Here is a 19,964-nt window from a genome sequence, read left to right on the forward strand (position 1 = left end):
AATGCTCTTCAGGATAAAATGAACTATTATAAAGAATGTGTCAAAATAGGTTTATGCATCAGGGAGGGGGAGAGGAACAAACCTTCTTAATAAATAGCCAAAATAATGCTTAAATATTCTCAGTACCTTACCATTAATTGTATTATTACAGGTGAGATTTCTTATGGCTGGATTCATGTTGCTTATGATGAGCTAGCCTTTTCGAAACAACTCCTTGAGTCTCATTATATTCATTGAATACAAGTTGCCTGACGGCGATTTTTACAAAAAAACTAGAGTTTTAATACATTTTTTTCGCTGTTGTAGTGTAAATAAAAGAAATCTGTAGTAGGGGAGGATAGGGAAAAAGCAACTTTTAATAGAAAGGTTGCATTTTGATGATGGGAGCTAGCAATTCTTTTAATTTTAAGAAACTTGGGTATATCCTGGTAAAATAACGTATACAGATTACTGTGTGGGAATATTATAAATTTAATTCCGTTTATTTCACTGGATCCATTTGAGAGAGCACCCGAACCAAGTTACCCAACCTTATCTAAATGTCATTAATCTTATGGTTTTAAAATGTAAGAATCTATATGCGTTATTTAATAATTAAATAATTTGATTTGTTTCAGGTCAACTGCAGAAAATTTGGTCAGCAATAGCACGACCAGCAATGGGAATATGGAAATGCGGAGTGAAAAGGCGACGAACAATTCTCCAGCAATCGGAGAATCTATCAAAATGGTGGCGAACCAATTATTACAAGGAAGCAAAACACCCCCACCCACCACCGGTATGGGTGGGATTGTGGCTGATGTTCGAACTCCTCCAAGGATGAAAACCCAACAAACTAACAAGAATAAAGTGGCTAAACCCATAAGTGACCCAATTGAGAAAATAGAAAATTCCCATGCCGGAGTCGCTATACCGATGAACCCCGATGATGTGGAAAAAACAGCTACGGTGTCTGATAAACCCGCCAAAGGCAAGGACGAAGAAACCTCCACGTCAAATGGAGGTTTATCTACCTGGATTCTACTAAGTGGAAACCCAACAACACCTGGCTCAAAAGTAATAGCCAAAAAAACAGAAGCTTCATCGACTACCAGCAAACCAAACATCGAAGTAACCACAGAAAAGGAAAACAAAAAACCACAAGTTAATAAGAATAAAACAAAAACACCGACAAAACCTACTAGGTCTCCTTCAGTCATCACTATGAAACCGGCGTTTGTAAGAAAACCAGTGGCCATTGGGAGTTCTAATAAATCAGATCTAATTGCGAGCGGATCAGCGGTAAATGAAAACACCATGAATAGAATTAAAGCTTCAGTTTTGGCTAGTGTGCAGAAGAATAAGAATGATGAAATGATGAAGAACGCAGCATCTGCAAGTAAAACCAGCACTACGTCTACTAGTACTACAAGTAATACTACCGCAAAACCGACTCCAAAACCAACTCCAAAACCAACTCCAAAATCAACTCCAAGACCAACATCAACTACTACTATCAAAATCCAAAAAATGGAAGTCACTACTGAAAAACGTACATCACCTACAAAACCATCTACAACTATAGCCCCAGCGATTATCGTGAAAAGCGAAATTAAAAGACTAACAAAACGACCGGAAGTAAAGATTCAAGCGGAAATAATTAGCAAAAATACTGACACATTCGATTTGAATGTGGATAATAACGATCTTGGAATTGAATCTAAGCACGCTGAAATTGAACTAGAAGTAAGCACCCCTCCTCCAACAACCAAAAAGCCCAAACGAACATCCAATAAGCGAAAGAAGAACAAAAACAGAAATCGCCAGCCAACTTCCACAACATCTAAACCCGAAGAAAATTTACCAGAATCAAAAGTTCAAGCTATCAAAACAAAAGCACCGACAAAAACACCCACAAAGGATAAACCCATAACGACCCAAATTTACAACTATCTCTCTAGAGAAGTGATGCCTACTGTCGGAGTTGGACTAATGAGCCTGGCTGGAATTGTCGGAATAGCGAGTTACTTGTTCTATCCATTCGGTGGTGTGGTTCGTAGGGCTTACGATGTCAACGACAGGAAAGATGACTTATACAATCAAAATGGCGAACTGTATGCTGATGATGGTGGTCAAAGAGAAGAAGAAATCTTGCATTCTCTTTTCCCCGACACCACAGGAAAACCAAGTCAAAATAATAATAATGTTCAGTCCGGAAAACCATACGCGGGACCAACACCATTCACTTACCCTCAAGCAACACCAGAACAGAACATTCGATACAGAAATGTCGCCTATGGCTCAGACTCAAACAGCTTTGTTTCAAGTGACCGTGTAGGACAGCAGAACTCTGAACCAATTCATGGCTCGGCCTACTCAGAAAACATTCATTACGATACTCATTCACATGATCAAAACGATAGATTCTCTCCTTATCATCAACAACTACAGCCTGTTTACCAGTCACCTGATAAGCAAACAGAAAATCCTGGCTTCTTAGCGGAAGCTCTAGTGCAGCCATATCACAGCAATCAACACGGTAATCAAAACGACAATCAACATAACGGAAATCAACCCGGAAATCAACACGGTGGTCCCGATTCTGTTTATGACTATGGTCAGGCTATGCGTTACAGCCAAGAAATAATTACTGACACGACGAGTGCTCCAGTGCAAGAAACCCTTCTTCACCTCGGCGTAGAGGATATGATTGAGCATCAAAAGGAAACAGGGTATACTGTTGATGGTATGGGACTTGATGAAAATAAACAAACCCAATTCGTCGTTGGAAATATCCCAAAAGAGCTTATTGAGGCGACACCGGTATCTGTCCCAGAACATGGCCCACGAAGCCTTAGCAGAAGGAAAAGAAATCTATCCGTCATTCTTCAAGAAGTCGGAATTAAAAGTGCAGCGGATTCTTTAAAGGAAATTTTGAAAACAGCTCATAATGAAGAACTAATAAAAAATAATTATAATGCTTACGAAGATCAATACTTCTTGCCTCAAAATGATTTTTACTCTGATATACAAGCTAAATCAAAATCTGGGAAGTATAACTTCGATGACGAGAAGCGTAAGAACTATTATAAAAAACAGCCTTTCTTTGGAAACACTGACGAAGAGAAAATTAAAATAAAACTCATGACAAAAAAAACAAAACGACATATATCGGAGGAAAATGTCAATGCTACTGAAAGTATCAATGCTGGAAATGCTACCGAAAAACTGCAAACAGATTCAGCCCGAGTTATGACTAAGGCAGATGATTTTGTAGATGACTCTGAAAATTCTATTTCTGGTAATTTTGAAGACCGAATCCCTACTATAATTTACCCAGTGAAAGAGCATGCTATTTTTTCTCCTGAAAACAACAAAGATAAGGTCGACGTCAATAATGTTTCACTAGTGAATAAAAAAGCCAATGTTGATATAGTAAAACCGGAAGCCAATACAACAAAGTCATCAGCTCAAGTAACGTTTATTGATCTGAATCAGGAACAAGATGATGTTTTCTTAAAGTCAAATGAAACCCAACCAATTGCTCCAAAAGCCACCACCACAACTGAATCATCCATTGTAGTTTCAATTGAACCACATCCAGGAACCTATTCATTCTTTGATTTTATCAAAGGTTTGATTGATTTTAAACTTAGATTGGGCATTGGTATTCTGCAGACAACATCTGACACTGTTGCCAAATATTTGAGAAATGTCGAGCACTCGTTTAATTATAATTCATCCATCCCAGTAAAATCGAGATTCCAAACTTACCATAAAAAATAATTCCTGGAATGTACTCTCTTATTTAAAAATAGGAAATTTCAAGACTCAAAGATTACATATTAAGACTTCTGGAATTTGAAAGCATGATTTCAATTTTATAAGAAACGATAAATAAAGTTTGTTTATTTAAATACACATCGACACGATTACATAGTTATTTTGTGTATCATTAGTTAAAGCAAATAAAAAACGCTTTTTAGCGTGCATTTTTTTTGCATGTTTTAGAAAAAAAAGTACATTTAATTTAGTTGGAGCAAAAATAATATTACTTTTAACGGTTTTTAATAAGGGTCAAAAATATATTATATTTAGAATGTTTGTTCGCTTACACTTCCAGGATGATTTTCTCTAAGATCCGAAATCTTCAGAGAAAAACCTCCTGAATTTGTATAAACATTGCAAACATTTGTGACATTTTAATTGTTCCGTTTGTAAAGAAATTTATCGCATAAATTAATTATGACAATTAATATGATTTGTAAATATTATAATGAGTATGTAGATGAATGTTTGTGTAATAAATGATATAAAATTAAAAATTGGTTCTGTTTATTTAAAAATCTAATAAAACATCATTATTTTGCCTTGGATCCTTTGAATATTTGACAGAATTTTATTAACCAGGTAATTATATGTTAAAGGTAAAATGTGCTGTAAAGTTAAAAAAAGATGGATATAACATACAATTGTTGTCATTATACAAAAAAGATATGTATAACATGAAATTGTTGTCATTATACAAACAAATATGTGTAGTGCCTTCGATTGATTATTTAACTGAGATTTTTTTAATAAACACATCGTTACCTTTGTTGAACAAGGTTCTAACTGACATTTTCTTCAAAAATTGATGTTTGAGTGCAAAAACATTTCTTTTGCTCATTTCTATAACCAAAGTAACTTTCAGAGCCATATGTATTGTACTTTTGTAGATACTTATATGACGCAGTTTTAACCTCAAGTTTTTAAAGCTTCAATTTATTTTACAAGATTCTAACATCACCTTGAACCTCTTGCAATTGCTATTTTGTTTGTGTTATTCGCGTTCTGAGGTGTCACAGTTTGAAAGACAATGTATCACAATCTATTTAACATTTTCTGATTTTAAGGTTTCTTTATTGGGTAAAGTATTATATTTTATGATATTTTTAAGGAAACTATTTAATTAGAACATTGCCCTCTCTTGGAATGGCATTAGAGAAATTTAGTTGTATGCAAGTGTATGCAATAAATTATTATGCCCTATCTGGATGGGTTTTTTTATGGATGGTTAGGTATGTTCTAAAATGGTAAATATACGTCCTATTTAAACATTATCCTTAAAAATATGTTAAATTAAAATACTTTTACAAGATTCAACCCCAAAATCGGAAATCGGTAAATAGATTCTGAGAAATCGTTTTTGCAAACTTTGACACCTCATATGTCAGAACAAGGTAAACTGGAGTTAGAACCCTGTCCAACTAAGGTAACGAAATTATTTTATATTGATAAATTAAATAAATCTAATAAAAAGTTGATTAAAAAATACGCCGTTAACAATTATTTTAAGTTTTATTGTTATCAATTCCCTTTAATGCTCATCGTGATAAAATCGCAATCTGTGTTTTAGTTCGTTTTAATGTATTTTTTTTTAAATTCCTTAACTTTCATAACAAAATGAATATTCCAAACTACCTTTTTTGTAAATATGTTTTAGATATCTTTTAAAATGGATGTTTTCCAGATTTCAAAAAAATATTATGGGGGTAACTTACATCTACAATAAATATTTAAATGTATTAAATAAATAATCAGTACATACATAATTTAAACTTCGCTATGCTTAATTTAAAATACTACATTGGTACAGATTTGTGGGCTTGTTAGTTCCTTGATTGGCCGCCTGCAAAGTATTTAAGTTTTTAAATCTGTATTTACTACATGTATTTATGGTGGCTAACGCATGTGTAGTAAATTATTTTACTAAAATTAATATTATTTTACAAGCTAAAGAGTTCTTTGGAGTGTTGATTCAAAATCGAAATGTGGATGCTGTGTGACATTTTGAAATTGCGGGAAATGCACAAACTTTGGATTAAAGAGGCTGCGTTTCTTCCTTCCAAGTACCATGGGCATTATCATGGCAACAGTAGCAGGCACCAAGCCAGCACCAACCGCAGCCATCACGGCCGCGCTGTCTGGTGTTGCATTCGTTGCCAGGACCCTCCTCTTCTTATTTGGTTTCATCGTAGTAGTGTTAATCCTTTGTTGTCTTTCATAGAGTATTCTGGATTCGTCAACGGAGTGGAATGACGGCTCCACTTCCAGCAATCCTCCGTGAGACAGTGTCATGTTTTCTTTTGAACCTGTCACAGCAGGTAATACTGTCAATCTGACAGTTCTGTGTGATGTGAGAGCGTCCGGAGTAATTGAAAGAGAACGCTGACGATTTTTCGGGAATTTGTATCCTTTCGTTGTTGACAGTAGAATCCATTGACCATTTCCTTTAGAAGGATATGATAGTGGATGTTCAGGCTTTTGTTCTTCTGTGTATGATACTTCCGTGGGTCTAGCGTACTGCATATCCTTTTTCTTGTATGAAGAATAACCGCTTGAAGGAAATCCTCCAGGCTTCCCATCTGTTATGATTCCACCTTGCTCGTAATGGTGACTCGGTACTTTTCGGCTGTCTTCATAAGGAACAGCTTGGTGATGATGATCATGATCACAATCTGGTTGTGGTTGAGGTCTTCTTTCTGGCTCCGGTTCATATTGGTAGGGCCTATTCTGCGATGGCTTTTCCCATGACGGTTTGGATGGTACTTCTGGTGGCCAATCGTTGTCTTCTTGGGAGGTTTCGTATTGTGGTCTTTCGTTGTTCATTGCTGGTTTCGGAAAATTATAATACGAGCTTATTGGTTTTGCTTCGTAGCTATTGTATTCCGATTCAAGGTTTCCATAATTGGAGGAAAACCGATCAGTATTTTGAGCAGGATCTCTATCACCTCCGTAAGAATTGAAATTGTTATTACTAGGTGGCTTGCTGATCTTATATGTATTTGCTTGCCATTTTGAGATCTTGCTCCTTGTCCAAGGTACTGCTTCTAACGCGACCCAGCCTTCAGGATCTTCATAAGGATGTTTATGTTTTTTTGCGTCAATTTCATCCCACTGTGACAACCTCCTGTTATTCCCGTCTTGTTGTATCTTAAAGTTAAGTTTGTCTGTAACATGATTTTTATCGTATATTTTATCAGATTTTATATCATCGATATCACTGTTCTGCGACATAATCTCCATTTGTTTCAACCTGTCTTTAATTTTCTGATCAGCGTTTTTTATTTTCTCCGCGTACTCCTTAAGAAATTTGTTTATAAGTTCTGGTGAGAAAACAGTTTTTTTGTTTCCTTCAAAATGATCACACGATGAACCGAAACATCTGGCAGCATCGTTTTCTTTAGCAGACTGCGTTAGATCCTTTTCATGGGTTGATCCTGGTACAACATAATCTTTAATCCTCCTGTCACTATAATTTCTTGCGGGGCTGTCTCTTGACATTGACCTATCTTGTCGCGAATCATCATCTTTCCACGGTTCAGCTTCGACGATCGTGATGGGGCTTGATCCTGGAACATCCAACTGGTAAGTCCTTAACTCTCTCCCCCCATGCTGGGCGTTAGAAGACCTCTCTAACTGGGATTGGGAGTTGGTGAAATGCACTGTCTCTCCAAATACCACACCACTTAACAGAACAACTAAATAAACAGTCTTAAAATTCAAGCACTCGCGTAACTTCATCATTTTAGTATAAAAATTTAACAAAAACAATCGAATTTAATATTTATTATCGATGCATAATTTGATTGTTGTCAATAGTTTTAGTAAAAGTATGTTTTAATCAGTTCAGTTTGATTGATTGTTTGTTTGGTTTGTGAACGTCTTGTTTTCACCAACTCGTCGTGAGTCATTCCGTTTATCTCGGTCAGGTGTTGGCGAACAACTGAGGCGCGTCTCCCGCGTCCCACTGATATACTCCAGTTCCAGAGGGCTATGAGAAAGCACGGATAATACAATCATAATTATAATGAGTACCCCTTCCTCGCACTTCTCTCGTCCCCTTTCCGTTCTCGCACTTTCCGCTCTTCCTTCGCTGCTCCGAGAGGCGAGACCAATCTTCTTACATTCTAATAGCGGTGATAGCCCGTTTGTGTTTATAATTCCATGTTGCAAGGTCATTGAATGGATGGCAACATTTTCGGTCTTTTATTAGTTATGTTATAAGCAGAGATGTGCAAAATAGGTACCCAAAACCATTTGAAATACAAAATGGAAATGGGTCAAAACTTTTCCATTTGAAAATGCAAAATGCAAAATGGTTTTTAGAAAAGCATTTCAAATGCAAAATGCAAAATACCTATTTTCAAAATGCATTGAAAATGCAAAATGGTTTCTGAGGTCAAACAATTAAAATAATTATAGAATTTTTAAACAATTTTGTCATTTAATAATGGACATCAATGTAGAACAAATATATTACATGATGGTAAATCCAAAAACACCACGACTACAGATTATGAGACAACAAAAAATTTGCGCGGGACTAATGTTGCCAACGTAAAAACATAGAAACTTAGCAGTTAATATTACAGCGTCATGGCCCCATGTTCAGTATTTGAATCAGTATTTTTTGTAATGGTATCACTCAATTGCCAGGGCTCCTACCAGGGAGCAACTTGACAAATGGAAATTATCTCTCATGGCGAGGTTAAGGACCGACTGATATTTGGGGCTTTTGAAAAAAAGATGAGTGGAGATAGTACGAAGAATGTTGCAAAAAAGCATTTAAAATGGAAAATGCATTGAGAAAATTATTTATAATTATTTCCATTATAATTCATTCTAATATAATCTTTCATACTTTAAACATGTATAAATATTTAATTCATATGTTAACACTAGACCTCACATACTAACTATATACCATTAGTCGCCACGAGACAGTCAGTCGCCTAGTGTGGTGATTTAATGTATCACATGTAAGAAAATGTATTATTATATTATCATGTATTCTATAAATAAATAAAATAAATAAAAGCATTTAAAATGCAAAATGGAAAATACCCATTTTGCATTTTGCATTTCCATTTGAAATGGATTTAATTGAAATAAAGCACATCTCTGGTTATAAGGACTAAAGAACAATTAATTCAGGGTGTGTAATGATTGGATTTATGTTCATCGTGCCAGCCCGGAAATAAGGTTTTAACTTTAATATTTATGGAATATCTTTCTAACTCTTATCGATGTGTTTGACGACCTCCGTGGTTAAATGGTAAGGCTTTCGACTACACATCTGGAGGTCGCGGGTAATCCTTGCGTGCGCAAGTAAATATTGTTTAATTATTTGTGTTCTTTAACAATTAATTCATTAAAAATAGGCTGTAGTATATTTACGGCAAGTTCCAAAGTAGAAGATACTCTCAGCATCACCCTAGTGAACAACCATCATTCAGAAGTGAAACTTTAATTCAACAGCTCGGCTGTGGTTTATTTTTCTGGCTACTGTGTTTCCTCCCTCCTACAACATGGATCTATTCCTGACCTATGTCACTCCTTCCTCTCCTTAAAAAAAATCCGCCACATAGCATCCGCAGAGAAACTATTATCCTGAAGGCTTCTTGAGAAATGTTAATGTAAATAAAACTCCTTCACATCCCCACTACCCTCCGATTCACAACATACCACAATGGGGCTGCCATAGTGTCACAAGATCCAGATGGTAGACTCTCATGCAGTATCACATAAAAATAAAAATCTCGTCTCATCTGCTTCCCCATGTGCTATTTTACAACTCAACCGTCGTTTTGACAAGATGCTTCCAGTGTTTATAATAATTAAAATTATGTGGGGTAAAAGGTGATAATAAAACGTTAAGAAATGTATAACAATACCTACTTTAGGACTATGTAGAAAATTTATTAAAAAAGGCCACCGACGAGTAAGAATGAACAATACCTATCGGCATGTAACCTGATAAATCTTTCTATTGTAGTCATATAAGTCACAGCATTGTGAAGGAAAATATCACATTTGAGGTATAATAATACGCACATTACATTCCTACAGTTTTTTAAAAGTAGGATATATTTCAGTGGTGTTGAATCTATCCGCCAGGGAAATAAAAAAATAAAATGTTGAAAAAAGTATATCACTCACAGTCAACTCATTTAAAAGACCACAAGTGATTGTATTTGTGCCCACCGATAGTATGGAAAGATTTTGAAAAGTTTTACGAACTGTTTTTTTTTTATTCATAAAAGTATCTTCTTATCTAATTTATTTGCACGGTAGTATAGGTCGCGCAATTAGAGTTGAATCGAGCTACATATAATGCAGTGTGTATAAGTGTATTTGAATTAAACGTTTTCAGCGTCGACATCCTGAAGCGTTAATGAGTAACAACTTTTTGTCTTGCTTAAGACTAGCTACATATTATTAGTATGAGCAAAAAGAGACAGCAAGTGTATTATATGCGATCATTGAACTTGAATATTCGAAAAAATTTTATATTTACCCGAAAGCTTTTACAGTGTGTTCTTTTTATTTTATATATATTTTTTTAGAAAAAAAAATTGGAATTCATTTTCGTCTTGTTCTTTTTTGTCACTGTCTATTCTAACAGTGAAATAAAATGCGAAACCACGAAAACGAAATGGCTATTGGACGGAAACGTTTTATTCTTACGAAAAATTACCGCTCATCTGTGATGACAGCCATAATTAATTTCGCATTTTAAATAATGTATACTTTAATAACCTTATTTTTATTATTCTGTGTATCGCTCTCAGAAGCATAAGGTATTGTATCTTAACAACCTACACATATAAAATAAGGTTCAGGTTTCTAACGGAGTGAAAATGAATTCAAATTAAATAAATAACTTTTTTTATATTACTATTTTGGCAGTTCACAATACGTTCATATTTACATACCTACTAAGAATATCATAATATGACTTTAATAAAAAGTTGTTAGTTTGAGAGATATTGTCACTTTTATGAAATTCGAGAAACAGCTACATAATTTCGTATCTAAGTACGGGTTGTTTCATAGAATTTTAACAATTCATCAAATTTCAAAGATGATTTTCAAGTTTTTTCAAGGTTCTATTTAATTTCAGTTTATGAAACAAATGGCCAGTAATGATATAATAACAGAACTTGAATGGAATCTTCACAGAAATTGAAAATCACATTTGAAATTCGATGAATTGTTCAAATTTTGTGAAACAACCCGTCCTAAGATTCTATTTTTTATAACGCAACCCGAAATAAAATGTTTTACCCAATTTATGATTTAATTTTTGTATATTTTGAAAGACGTGCCTTTGGTCACAAGCAGGCCAAAGTGGCTTCAAAACGATGGTTGCATTATGCCCGAGGAGTTAGAAATTATTTGAACGAAGGCCACAGAGATGGGTACAATTTTCTGGTCCGTCATGAGTTGGCCTCCGAAGGATATCAGTAGTTTTGGGACACTTTGTAACTTTAAAAATATTAAAATCAAATTTCATTGTCTTAATCTTAATTTCGTTTATCTTTTTTACCACGATCTCCGTAGGCGAGTGGTCAACCTCCCCAACTAAGAATCAATAGGTCGTAGGCTCAAATCCCATACGCAAACGAATTTGTGTTATTCCGTTCCAGGGTGGAAGATACTCTCAGTATATTATAACCCAGGTGAAACCTTCAGAATTGAAACGATGCTTGAAATGGATATATCCATGTTTGGTGACCAGATCTGAATTGAATAGAGGTACTTCCCCACCTAACTATTTCTATCTTCTTCTCATCCCCACAACCTTAATCCATCACTACATGCCCTAGTTGGGGATTCCATGTTCCTACTGGATCCAGAAGAATGGGAGCAGTTGGGTCTCTTTTGTGATATTCACATTTAAAAAAAATTAAAAAAGTCTGTTTCTTAATCACCGATATGAAAATCTCATTCTCCAACCACCATTGTGGGTTCAATAATTCTACAGCGAATTACAGTTTAACACACCGGTCTGTGAAAAAGAATTGTCACATTTACTCAGGTTTTAAAATGACAAACATTTATAATCGAGTTCATGCATTGTTTGCTAAATTTTTCACAGAGATTATTTAACATATGAACCCAAATTTGGATAAATTTTGTAACTGTATCTCGTCGTTAAGAAATGAAACTCGACGGCACTATTTAACAGTGCACTTATTATTCATATTAAAAGCCTTTTTTATATAAATTGAGCTCAAACAATAATGTCAGTAATATAATCAGCTGGAATCCAAAATGACTCCTATGGCTATTTTTTTAAATGATAAACTAATGTTTATAAGACAAAGTTTTATGCATAGCATAAAGGATAACAAATAATTATAAGCAATAATTAGTCGCCTGAAATATCAATACAAATTGAAAATATCTCTCGAGTAAAAATAAATGCCTCCAACGGAAATTGAACCCGTACCTTTTGATGTCCGGTTAGGTGCTCTGAAACCACTGAGCTACGTCGGCTTATTTCCAACCTGCCTAATAATTCAATATGTACTAGTACCTCAATCAACAATTACTGCTTATTATATTTTTCCACCTGTAAACAACTAACTTAATTTTTGTACGAAAGGTTTTTTTAGTGCTAAATTTCTCACTAGATGGCGTCGAGACATATTATATCTTCATTTATTGGTGAAATAGTTTTGACTTATCAAATATTATTATTATTTTTTTAATGATAAACCGATGTTTATCAGACAAGGTTTTATGTATACCGTAAAATAAAGGATAGCAAATAAGCAATAACTAGTTGCCTGAAATATCGGAATTGAAAAATATAATCACAAATTGAAAATATCTCCCGAGTAAAAATAAATGCCGCCAACTAATGATACTATACTCATTAATGAAGATGTCATACAACGTTCAATGACATATACTGGTGGACAGCAGCTGGTCCAGTTTCTTCACCACCTAGGATTCTTGCTGCAGAGTATCCATCTTCTATCTTCATTTCACCTGTTCCTGTTTTTCATTTTTACTTAACTTCACTTTATTTTGGTAATATTTATATTTTTTGTAATACCTGCATCAACTGTAAAGCGCCCCTGAGGTAATAACTTACAAAAGCGGCGCTATAAATATTGTCCAATATTATAATAATTATTATATAATCCAAACGTTTTTATTGCCTACTAGAGGAACATACATTGCAAGACTTTCCCTGCGCAAATAAGAGAATGGCTGATGTTAGTATTAACTAAATACCCAAGACTTGAAGCTAGAAATTCCAAAATAATATGTATGTAAAGAAATTTAATGTATCATTGTATTAAAGGCAACATTCTTCCGGAGAAATTGATCATACTCTCAGATAGCTATTGTGTTGCAGGTCTTTTTGTACTAATTAAACGATAATGTTTTCTGGACCAGTGCCTCACGCGCATCAAACAAATTGCTAGTCTATTATAGATTTTCATTGTCACCGTTCACATGGACGAATACGAATGCTGAACACTTGTAGCTCTGGTGAGAGTCTTACATTATATTTATATGAGTTCCTTTTCTCTATTCTTTGGCATGACATGACATGCATAGTAAACATTTGCACGATTTTCTTTTCCGACGAGCTGTGCGCACATTCTGTTTAAATTTAGAGCCGAACCCCTAATAAATAATACCGAAAAGCTATTGTAAAAACATTTCACCAAGTTCGATTTTATTCACCTTGGCAAACATTTCTGCGGTCTTTGATGTGCGTTATTACTGAAATTGAAAATTTTCACATTAGCTTCGAATTTAAGTGTCATTTTCAAATTTGGAACGGATTGTGTGAAGAATAATTCAGACAAGCGATAAAGTAGGTAGGTACCTACTTATTTTATGTCCGGGTTAAATCTTCCCCATAGGAAAAACTAAACCCTTCCACACACTTTTCCACAAATGATCATCTAGTCAATCAACATTATGCAACTGCATTATATAAACAAAATAAATGTAGAACAATACAAGAACAACACGTCAACTCACAAGAGATCAAATGGGAAAATAATTCACCGACTCCAGATATTTTCATATCAGAGGGTTCGGCTCGGTAGAACTCCTAACAAGGCCTATAAATCCTACTGATCCCTCAACATAAATATTTAAAAAATCATTATCCTACATGTATTTAAAATGACTGATTTTTGCATTTTTATATATAAATTTTTTGATAGATCTAATACCCCTAAGTTTTTAATGAGAGAGCTAGGTATAATGCCAGTAGCCGAAATAACGAATGGTAATATTTTTATAGTCTGAGAATGCCAAATTCTTTAAATTGACAATTATTTTAATTGCCGAACATAAATAATTATTAATCTTTCTTTATAAATAAAATTGTAAAATTGTTCAAAATCCTAAATCTCCGAAAGTTCTTCACCAAGGCGGTGTTCCGAGAGTGTCCGTCTCGTGATCTGGCGTGCCACGCAGTTAATGGGTAGACGGTAGAACCCGAGTACCCCTGCTAAGTCACCAAAAGTAGCGAACCATTTGGTGTGTCCTATGGCTGAGGTGATGGTTATCCAATAAATGATTGCTGGGGCGGCGGTTACCATATTCGAAGGTTAATTACGATCAATTTAACTCAGTCATCCGGACAAATTGGCCTTTACTTTGTTACGATTAAATTACGGAGGCAATTGAAATCTAAAGAAAACAATATGACGGGCCTAAGCTTAGTAGTTCTTTGTATCCGGTATTTGATGGCTGCACCAAAACAAAACGCTGAAAATCACATTAATTTACCTAATTATTGTACTGAAATATCGGCCATAAGACGACTGATTCACTTGATGACGGACGCTGTAACGCAATCCGTAACGTTGGATAAAAAAGGGGAAGCGAGACATGGCATTATAACCCAAAAATAAATCACGCTAGGTACCTACTTATGTTCATCCATAGTTGTTATCATGATGGTTTTCTCATTCTCATTTCACCGCAAGGTAGTGGCTACCTTTACCTGCCAATCTGATGATAAAAACAGGTCAAATCGGGTAATTTCCCACTCTTCTACACACAACTAAATACAACTACATACAACTACATTCAACTACATACAACTACATACAACGACATACAACTACATACAACTACATACAACTACATACAACTACATACAACTACAAACAAATACATACAACTACATGCAACTACATACAACTACATACAACTACGTACAACTACATAAAACTACGTACAACTACATACAACTACATACAACTTCATACAACTACACTGCTCAAATACTACAGGTACACTATAACAATAACAGTTTACTGTAAAGCCCTCAGGAGCAAGCCATTACATTTTTCAGAACCAGAAGGTGTTTTTTTGCAAAATATAACAAATAAATCACTTTCGTCGAAAATACATCACCACGACGGATTTTTCTTTTTATGTGGATCCAGCACAATCCCAACTGGTGGATAGGAGATGGTAAGAGGAAAGTGGAGATGTATGTACCTGGCTATTCAGATCTGGTCTTCGAACACTGCATTTTACTGCAAGTCATTTCTAGCAACCTTTCATTCCTGAAAGGTGGTCAATCATCAGGGCGATACTGAGAGTACATATACCAAGTTAGTTTTTTGTACATTATAGAGAGTAGGTAGGTATATACTATCTACCGTTAATCATCACCCCTTTCAAATACCTATTGTTTGGGATAAACTCAATTTGTTGTTGTTCTTGTTATTGTTAGTGCTGTCGTTGTTAATGTTGTTATTTGATTACCTATAGACCGAATGAGTGAGCTGCCATAAATCGCTATAAATGCGTTGTGGCGCCACCAAACGACGCCGAGTAAAGGACCCTCCATAGAGCTATCGTACAGTATTGGTATACGCACTTGTGGCGGCACATGGGTGTTCCGGTGAAATAGGACCTTAATTGTAAATACCCATTGGTAGGTACTGCCTACTTTCTATTTTGTTACTTAGAATGTAGAGAAATTCGTGACACGCAACAAAATTAGAGAAAATTGAACAAACTAAATAGCAAAACATTTGTCACCAATAATGCTGCAAAGAAACCACGCGAAGACATACGAATATTTCATGCTTCCATGACTTTAATATTCTTCATGGCATTATTTTCTTTAATTGAGTATAATGGCTGTTATTTTCTGTGAAATTAAAGCAACACATTGTTTATCTTTTCTGCTGACGAGACAAGAACTTGTTTGTTTTCGTCTGAACCTTTCGCAGCAGCTAAATAAAGGTAAAAAGTATTAATGTTTTAATATTAAATATTACTAACTTATAGTGATGTTTTACCATAATGTATGTAGGAAATTTTAGAATTATAAAACTAAATTAATTTTTTATTACAATATTGATGGAAAGCAATAATTATTGATCACAACTGGCGAAAACGATTTAGTTGAGAACAGCGGGGTAAAATATAAAATTCACCGAATAGAGATAACCTAAAATAATGTGCACTGTGGTTGTGTTCATGGGCCAAAGTTAGCTCATTTTTCCTCACTTATTTGGAAATAGATCAAACATATTGAAATTATTTTTCGAAATAGATTAACAGATTGGCATGTCTGCAAACTAGTTATCGAATTTGTTATGTTGATCTTTACTTGTAAAAGTTATCATACAGATTAGATTTACAACCTCACATGACAAGCAAAGTATTTTTTTTTTAAATTTATAATAATATGTGAATAATTGATAAACCTCATTCAAATTAGTAGTGTTTTCTCGATTTGGTGGCAGATTATTTCTTCGGATGAAAATATGATCGGTCACGTACAAAGTATGAAAGTTGAAATGTCTTAGGTAGTCACTATCACTACAAACTACTCGTTCTAGCACTTTTCTTCCGGATCGCCTTCTCAGTTGTTTCACCAGCTAAGTGGGTCGCAGAGCATTGGTTTTGTAAATTAAAAGGAATGCTGGGTAAATGAAGTCACAATAAATATGTTTTTTGTTTAATTGTCCTTTTCCATAGAATTTAGAATGATTTATTTAAAAAAAAAATTCGTTTAAAATATTGTTGTCTAAAATTTACGCACTTTGTTGTGTTCAAAAATACACATTAATTTACCAATTCAAATTTGCTGACAAAAATTCATTCTAACTCCTTTTCATAATAGATAGATACTATTCCCCAATATTAGGAATGTAATAACGTTTCTGTTATATTCATAAACAAAACTAAGGAATTGGCTCATATACATATATGGGATATGATTTATTGTAAAAAAATTATCCAACAGTTTTTAAATATTGAGTATTTAAGTTTATCTATAAAATCAGAAAAACTGTTTCTTTCCGAAGGAAACTTTTCCAAACAAATTGTTTTCGCGTTAACAAATTGCCACTATTTTCTGTCCATAATTTGTATTATTGTTTCAACTAAATTTTTCATTTTCATTATGAACGTTTGAAAATTTTCAATATTTATCCTCCAAAAATTTAGAAGGCATGTTGTTGTTCATTCCATAAACGAGAAGGAATAGTTTGATCTCCTTATTTACAAACGCGGTGTGAAAATTACGCGGCGCGTAAAGACAAAACTATGAAAAACTTGACTTATTACCGTAGCGTTTGCTTGGTTAAACCAGGCTCAAGGCCGGCTTAACTACACCAACATTTAATCAGTGTGTAAAAATCTAATTAGTAAGACGATAAATGTGTAATAATAAAAAAATATATCAAAAAGGTACCGTGACCGCGATATCGTGATTTGTTTGGCCTGTTTTGTTTCTTTCAAGCATCTGTAGAGTGAGAAGTATATGCTGTTATTCATTTAGAATAACAGTTTTAATACTGGTTATAGGTAGGTACAACAAATATTTAACATAATGTTAAACATACCTTTAATTTTAGAAAAAAACTTGTGGTGTCCCCTGAGAATAAGCGGTCTTTAATAATGATTTGATGATTTGTGAAGCGTAGTTTTGAATCAAATCACGAAAACTGATTTAATTCACAAGATTAATCCTAAAAAATTAAACAAACAATATTCACATTTCAAATATAGAATAAAAATATTTTTCTAATGAAAAAATCTTATATTCCAGAAGGTTTGGGTAAGCACCATATCGCTTGTGTGAATTATGGACTTTACCAGTTCGAATTAAAAAAATATATAATATATAAAATAAAATAAAATAAAATAAATAATCAATAAAAAAAAATTCCTATTAAAATAATATTACCATAAGTAGAAACTTTATAATTTGTCTGACTTCTTCACACAATCAGTTCCAATTTTGAAAACGTGAACCAGAGTTACAATCACAGACACACAACCGAAACAGTTATTTTTTAATGAGTCCAGTTATTTATTTGAATCTCGACTTACCCGAGCGTTTGTTCTGTCTCAATTGCCCCACAAAGGTGTTGGTTTATTCCCCGCTGGCGCATGACGCCCCATATTCCGCCGTCAAGATCAAGGCGAGTTAATTAACTAATAATTTCCTTTGCAATGGAAATAATTGGAATCTGAGATGGCCATCAATCGGTGCCATTTTACCCCACTTTCCATTTTTGATTATATTTCAATAATTTAATCATTTCCATTTACCAACCTGTTCGAATATTCACTTAAAAAATACTCATTGCGTCCTGCGTAAATCTTGTTAAATGAACTAAAATCTTTTTCAAAATTAGAACTGATTGTGTGCAAAATTTAGACCACCTAAAAAGTACCTACCCATAATATAATAATTATTTATATGAAAATTATTTTCAAAATTGTGTTTTTATCAAAAAATCAGATAAGCGATAAAATATGTTTATTTTTTGAAACCAGAAAATTATTTTATTAGAAAATTAAAATGTTGCTTTCTTTTTTAAATCTCTTAGGATTAATATTAAAAAGTAAGGTTAGGTTTCGTGAATTTTCAAGGGTCCACGTGCAATTAACAATCTTACAATTTATAATATCCCGTGATTTGAAACTGACATTTCGATGAGCTTAAATTTAAATCGTAAATGACTGATTTACATTGGAACACAAATGTATGGTATATAAATCAAATTTTCTACCCAAAAAGGTATTTTTGCGGTGTTTTATTTTACATCATATAAGCATAGAAGACTGGGTAAAATTATTTTTGAAAACTTACAAAAAGGCGAAATTTGCTTCCAAAATAACAGAAAATTGAATTCATTAAGGTATATCGACCAGTCATATTAACTAATGCATGTATACCATAAGTTGAAGCTCAGTAAATAAAATAACTCGTATCCGTACTAGATATTTGCTATAACTTTTGTTCAAAGGATAATTTAGTTCAGAATGGATATTTTCGCCAAAATTAAATTAATTAAATCCAAATTTAAGTTCCTGTAAAGCGGAACAGCTGCGCGGCCTTTTTAATACAACACTTAATTTTAAATTTGAGGACAAAATACCCAAACAAACTGAACAATATTTTTTTAATCAAAAAATTTACCAAACATCTAGTACAGATATGTAAAGATACTTTATTTATTTGTGTTTTAATTTATAAAATATTTGAGGCCAAAATACCCAACCAAACTGATTGATTTAAAATCAAATAACTGGTACTGTTCAGAAATATTTATATTTTAATCATTTTTTTAATATATCTACAATATGGGACATAAATAAATAAATTTTTTAAACTTATTTTAGAGGCAATATACCTGAGAATTTAATAAGAATGTCGAAGGATTCCATTGCAATGATGTTGTTAAGGCGAATCTTAATGCCAAATCACTATTTTGATCAAATTTTATACCGAATTGGTGTACATTATGAATACCAAAAAATATGATTTAGATAAATTAAAGATTTTCCTATCGTTTCGCTTGAGTAGAATACAAATAAAAATAAAAATTACTCAAAAAAAATATAAATGCAAACTACTAAAAAATATATTTTTTAATAAAAATGTATGAACGCATAAAGGAAACAACATTAAAAAAATACAGTATTATAGCTAAGATTATCTGTGACAGTTTCACTTGATAAACTTTTTTGCTTTCCAATAAAATAAACACTTAACTTAGCAATTTACACTTTGACAAAATATTACTCAGGTATTGACACTGAATTATACAAGTATTGCAAAATTCTCTCACGTGAATTTGGCCTCCAGTAAAGTGCATTTAAACTTCTCTCAATGATGATGGCCATTCCATTGTTAA

General features: G+C 33.5%; 1 protein-coding gene across 1 annotated transcript; it reads left to right on the top strand.

The window, feature by feature from the left end:
• Positions 1 to 672: 672 nt before the first annotated feature.
• Positions 673 to 2,626, top strand: LOC149415475 (uncharacterized). The gene is made up of 2 exons (XM_089642823.1): positions 673 to 2,518; positions 2,616 to 2,626. The coding sequence occupies exons 1-2, from the start codon at positions 673 to 675 to the stop codon at positions 2,624 to 2,626; spliced, it is 1,857 nt and encodes a 618-aa protein (XP_089498949.1).
• The last annotated feature ends 17,338 nt before the right edge of the window (positions 2,627 to 19,964 follow it).

Source organism: Hesperophylax consimilis, chromosome 18, assembly GCF_061612785.1.
Source record: "Hesperophylax consimilis isolate HC1 chromosome 18, BYU_Hcon_1.0, whole genome shotgun sequence".
Classification (NCBI taxonomy): Eukaryota; Metazoa; Arthropoda; class Insecta; order Trichoptera; family Limnephilidae; genus Hesperophylax; species Hesperophylax consimilis.

Excerpts from the sequence above, each read along its gene's own strand:
- LOC149415475 (XM_089642823.1), top strand. The coding sequence starts at position 673 with ATGCGGAGTGAAAAGGCGACGAACAATTCTCCAGCAATCGGAGAATCT.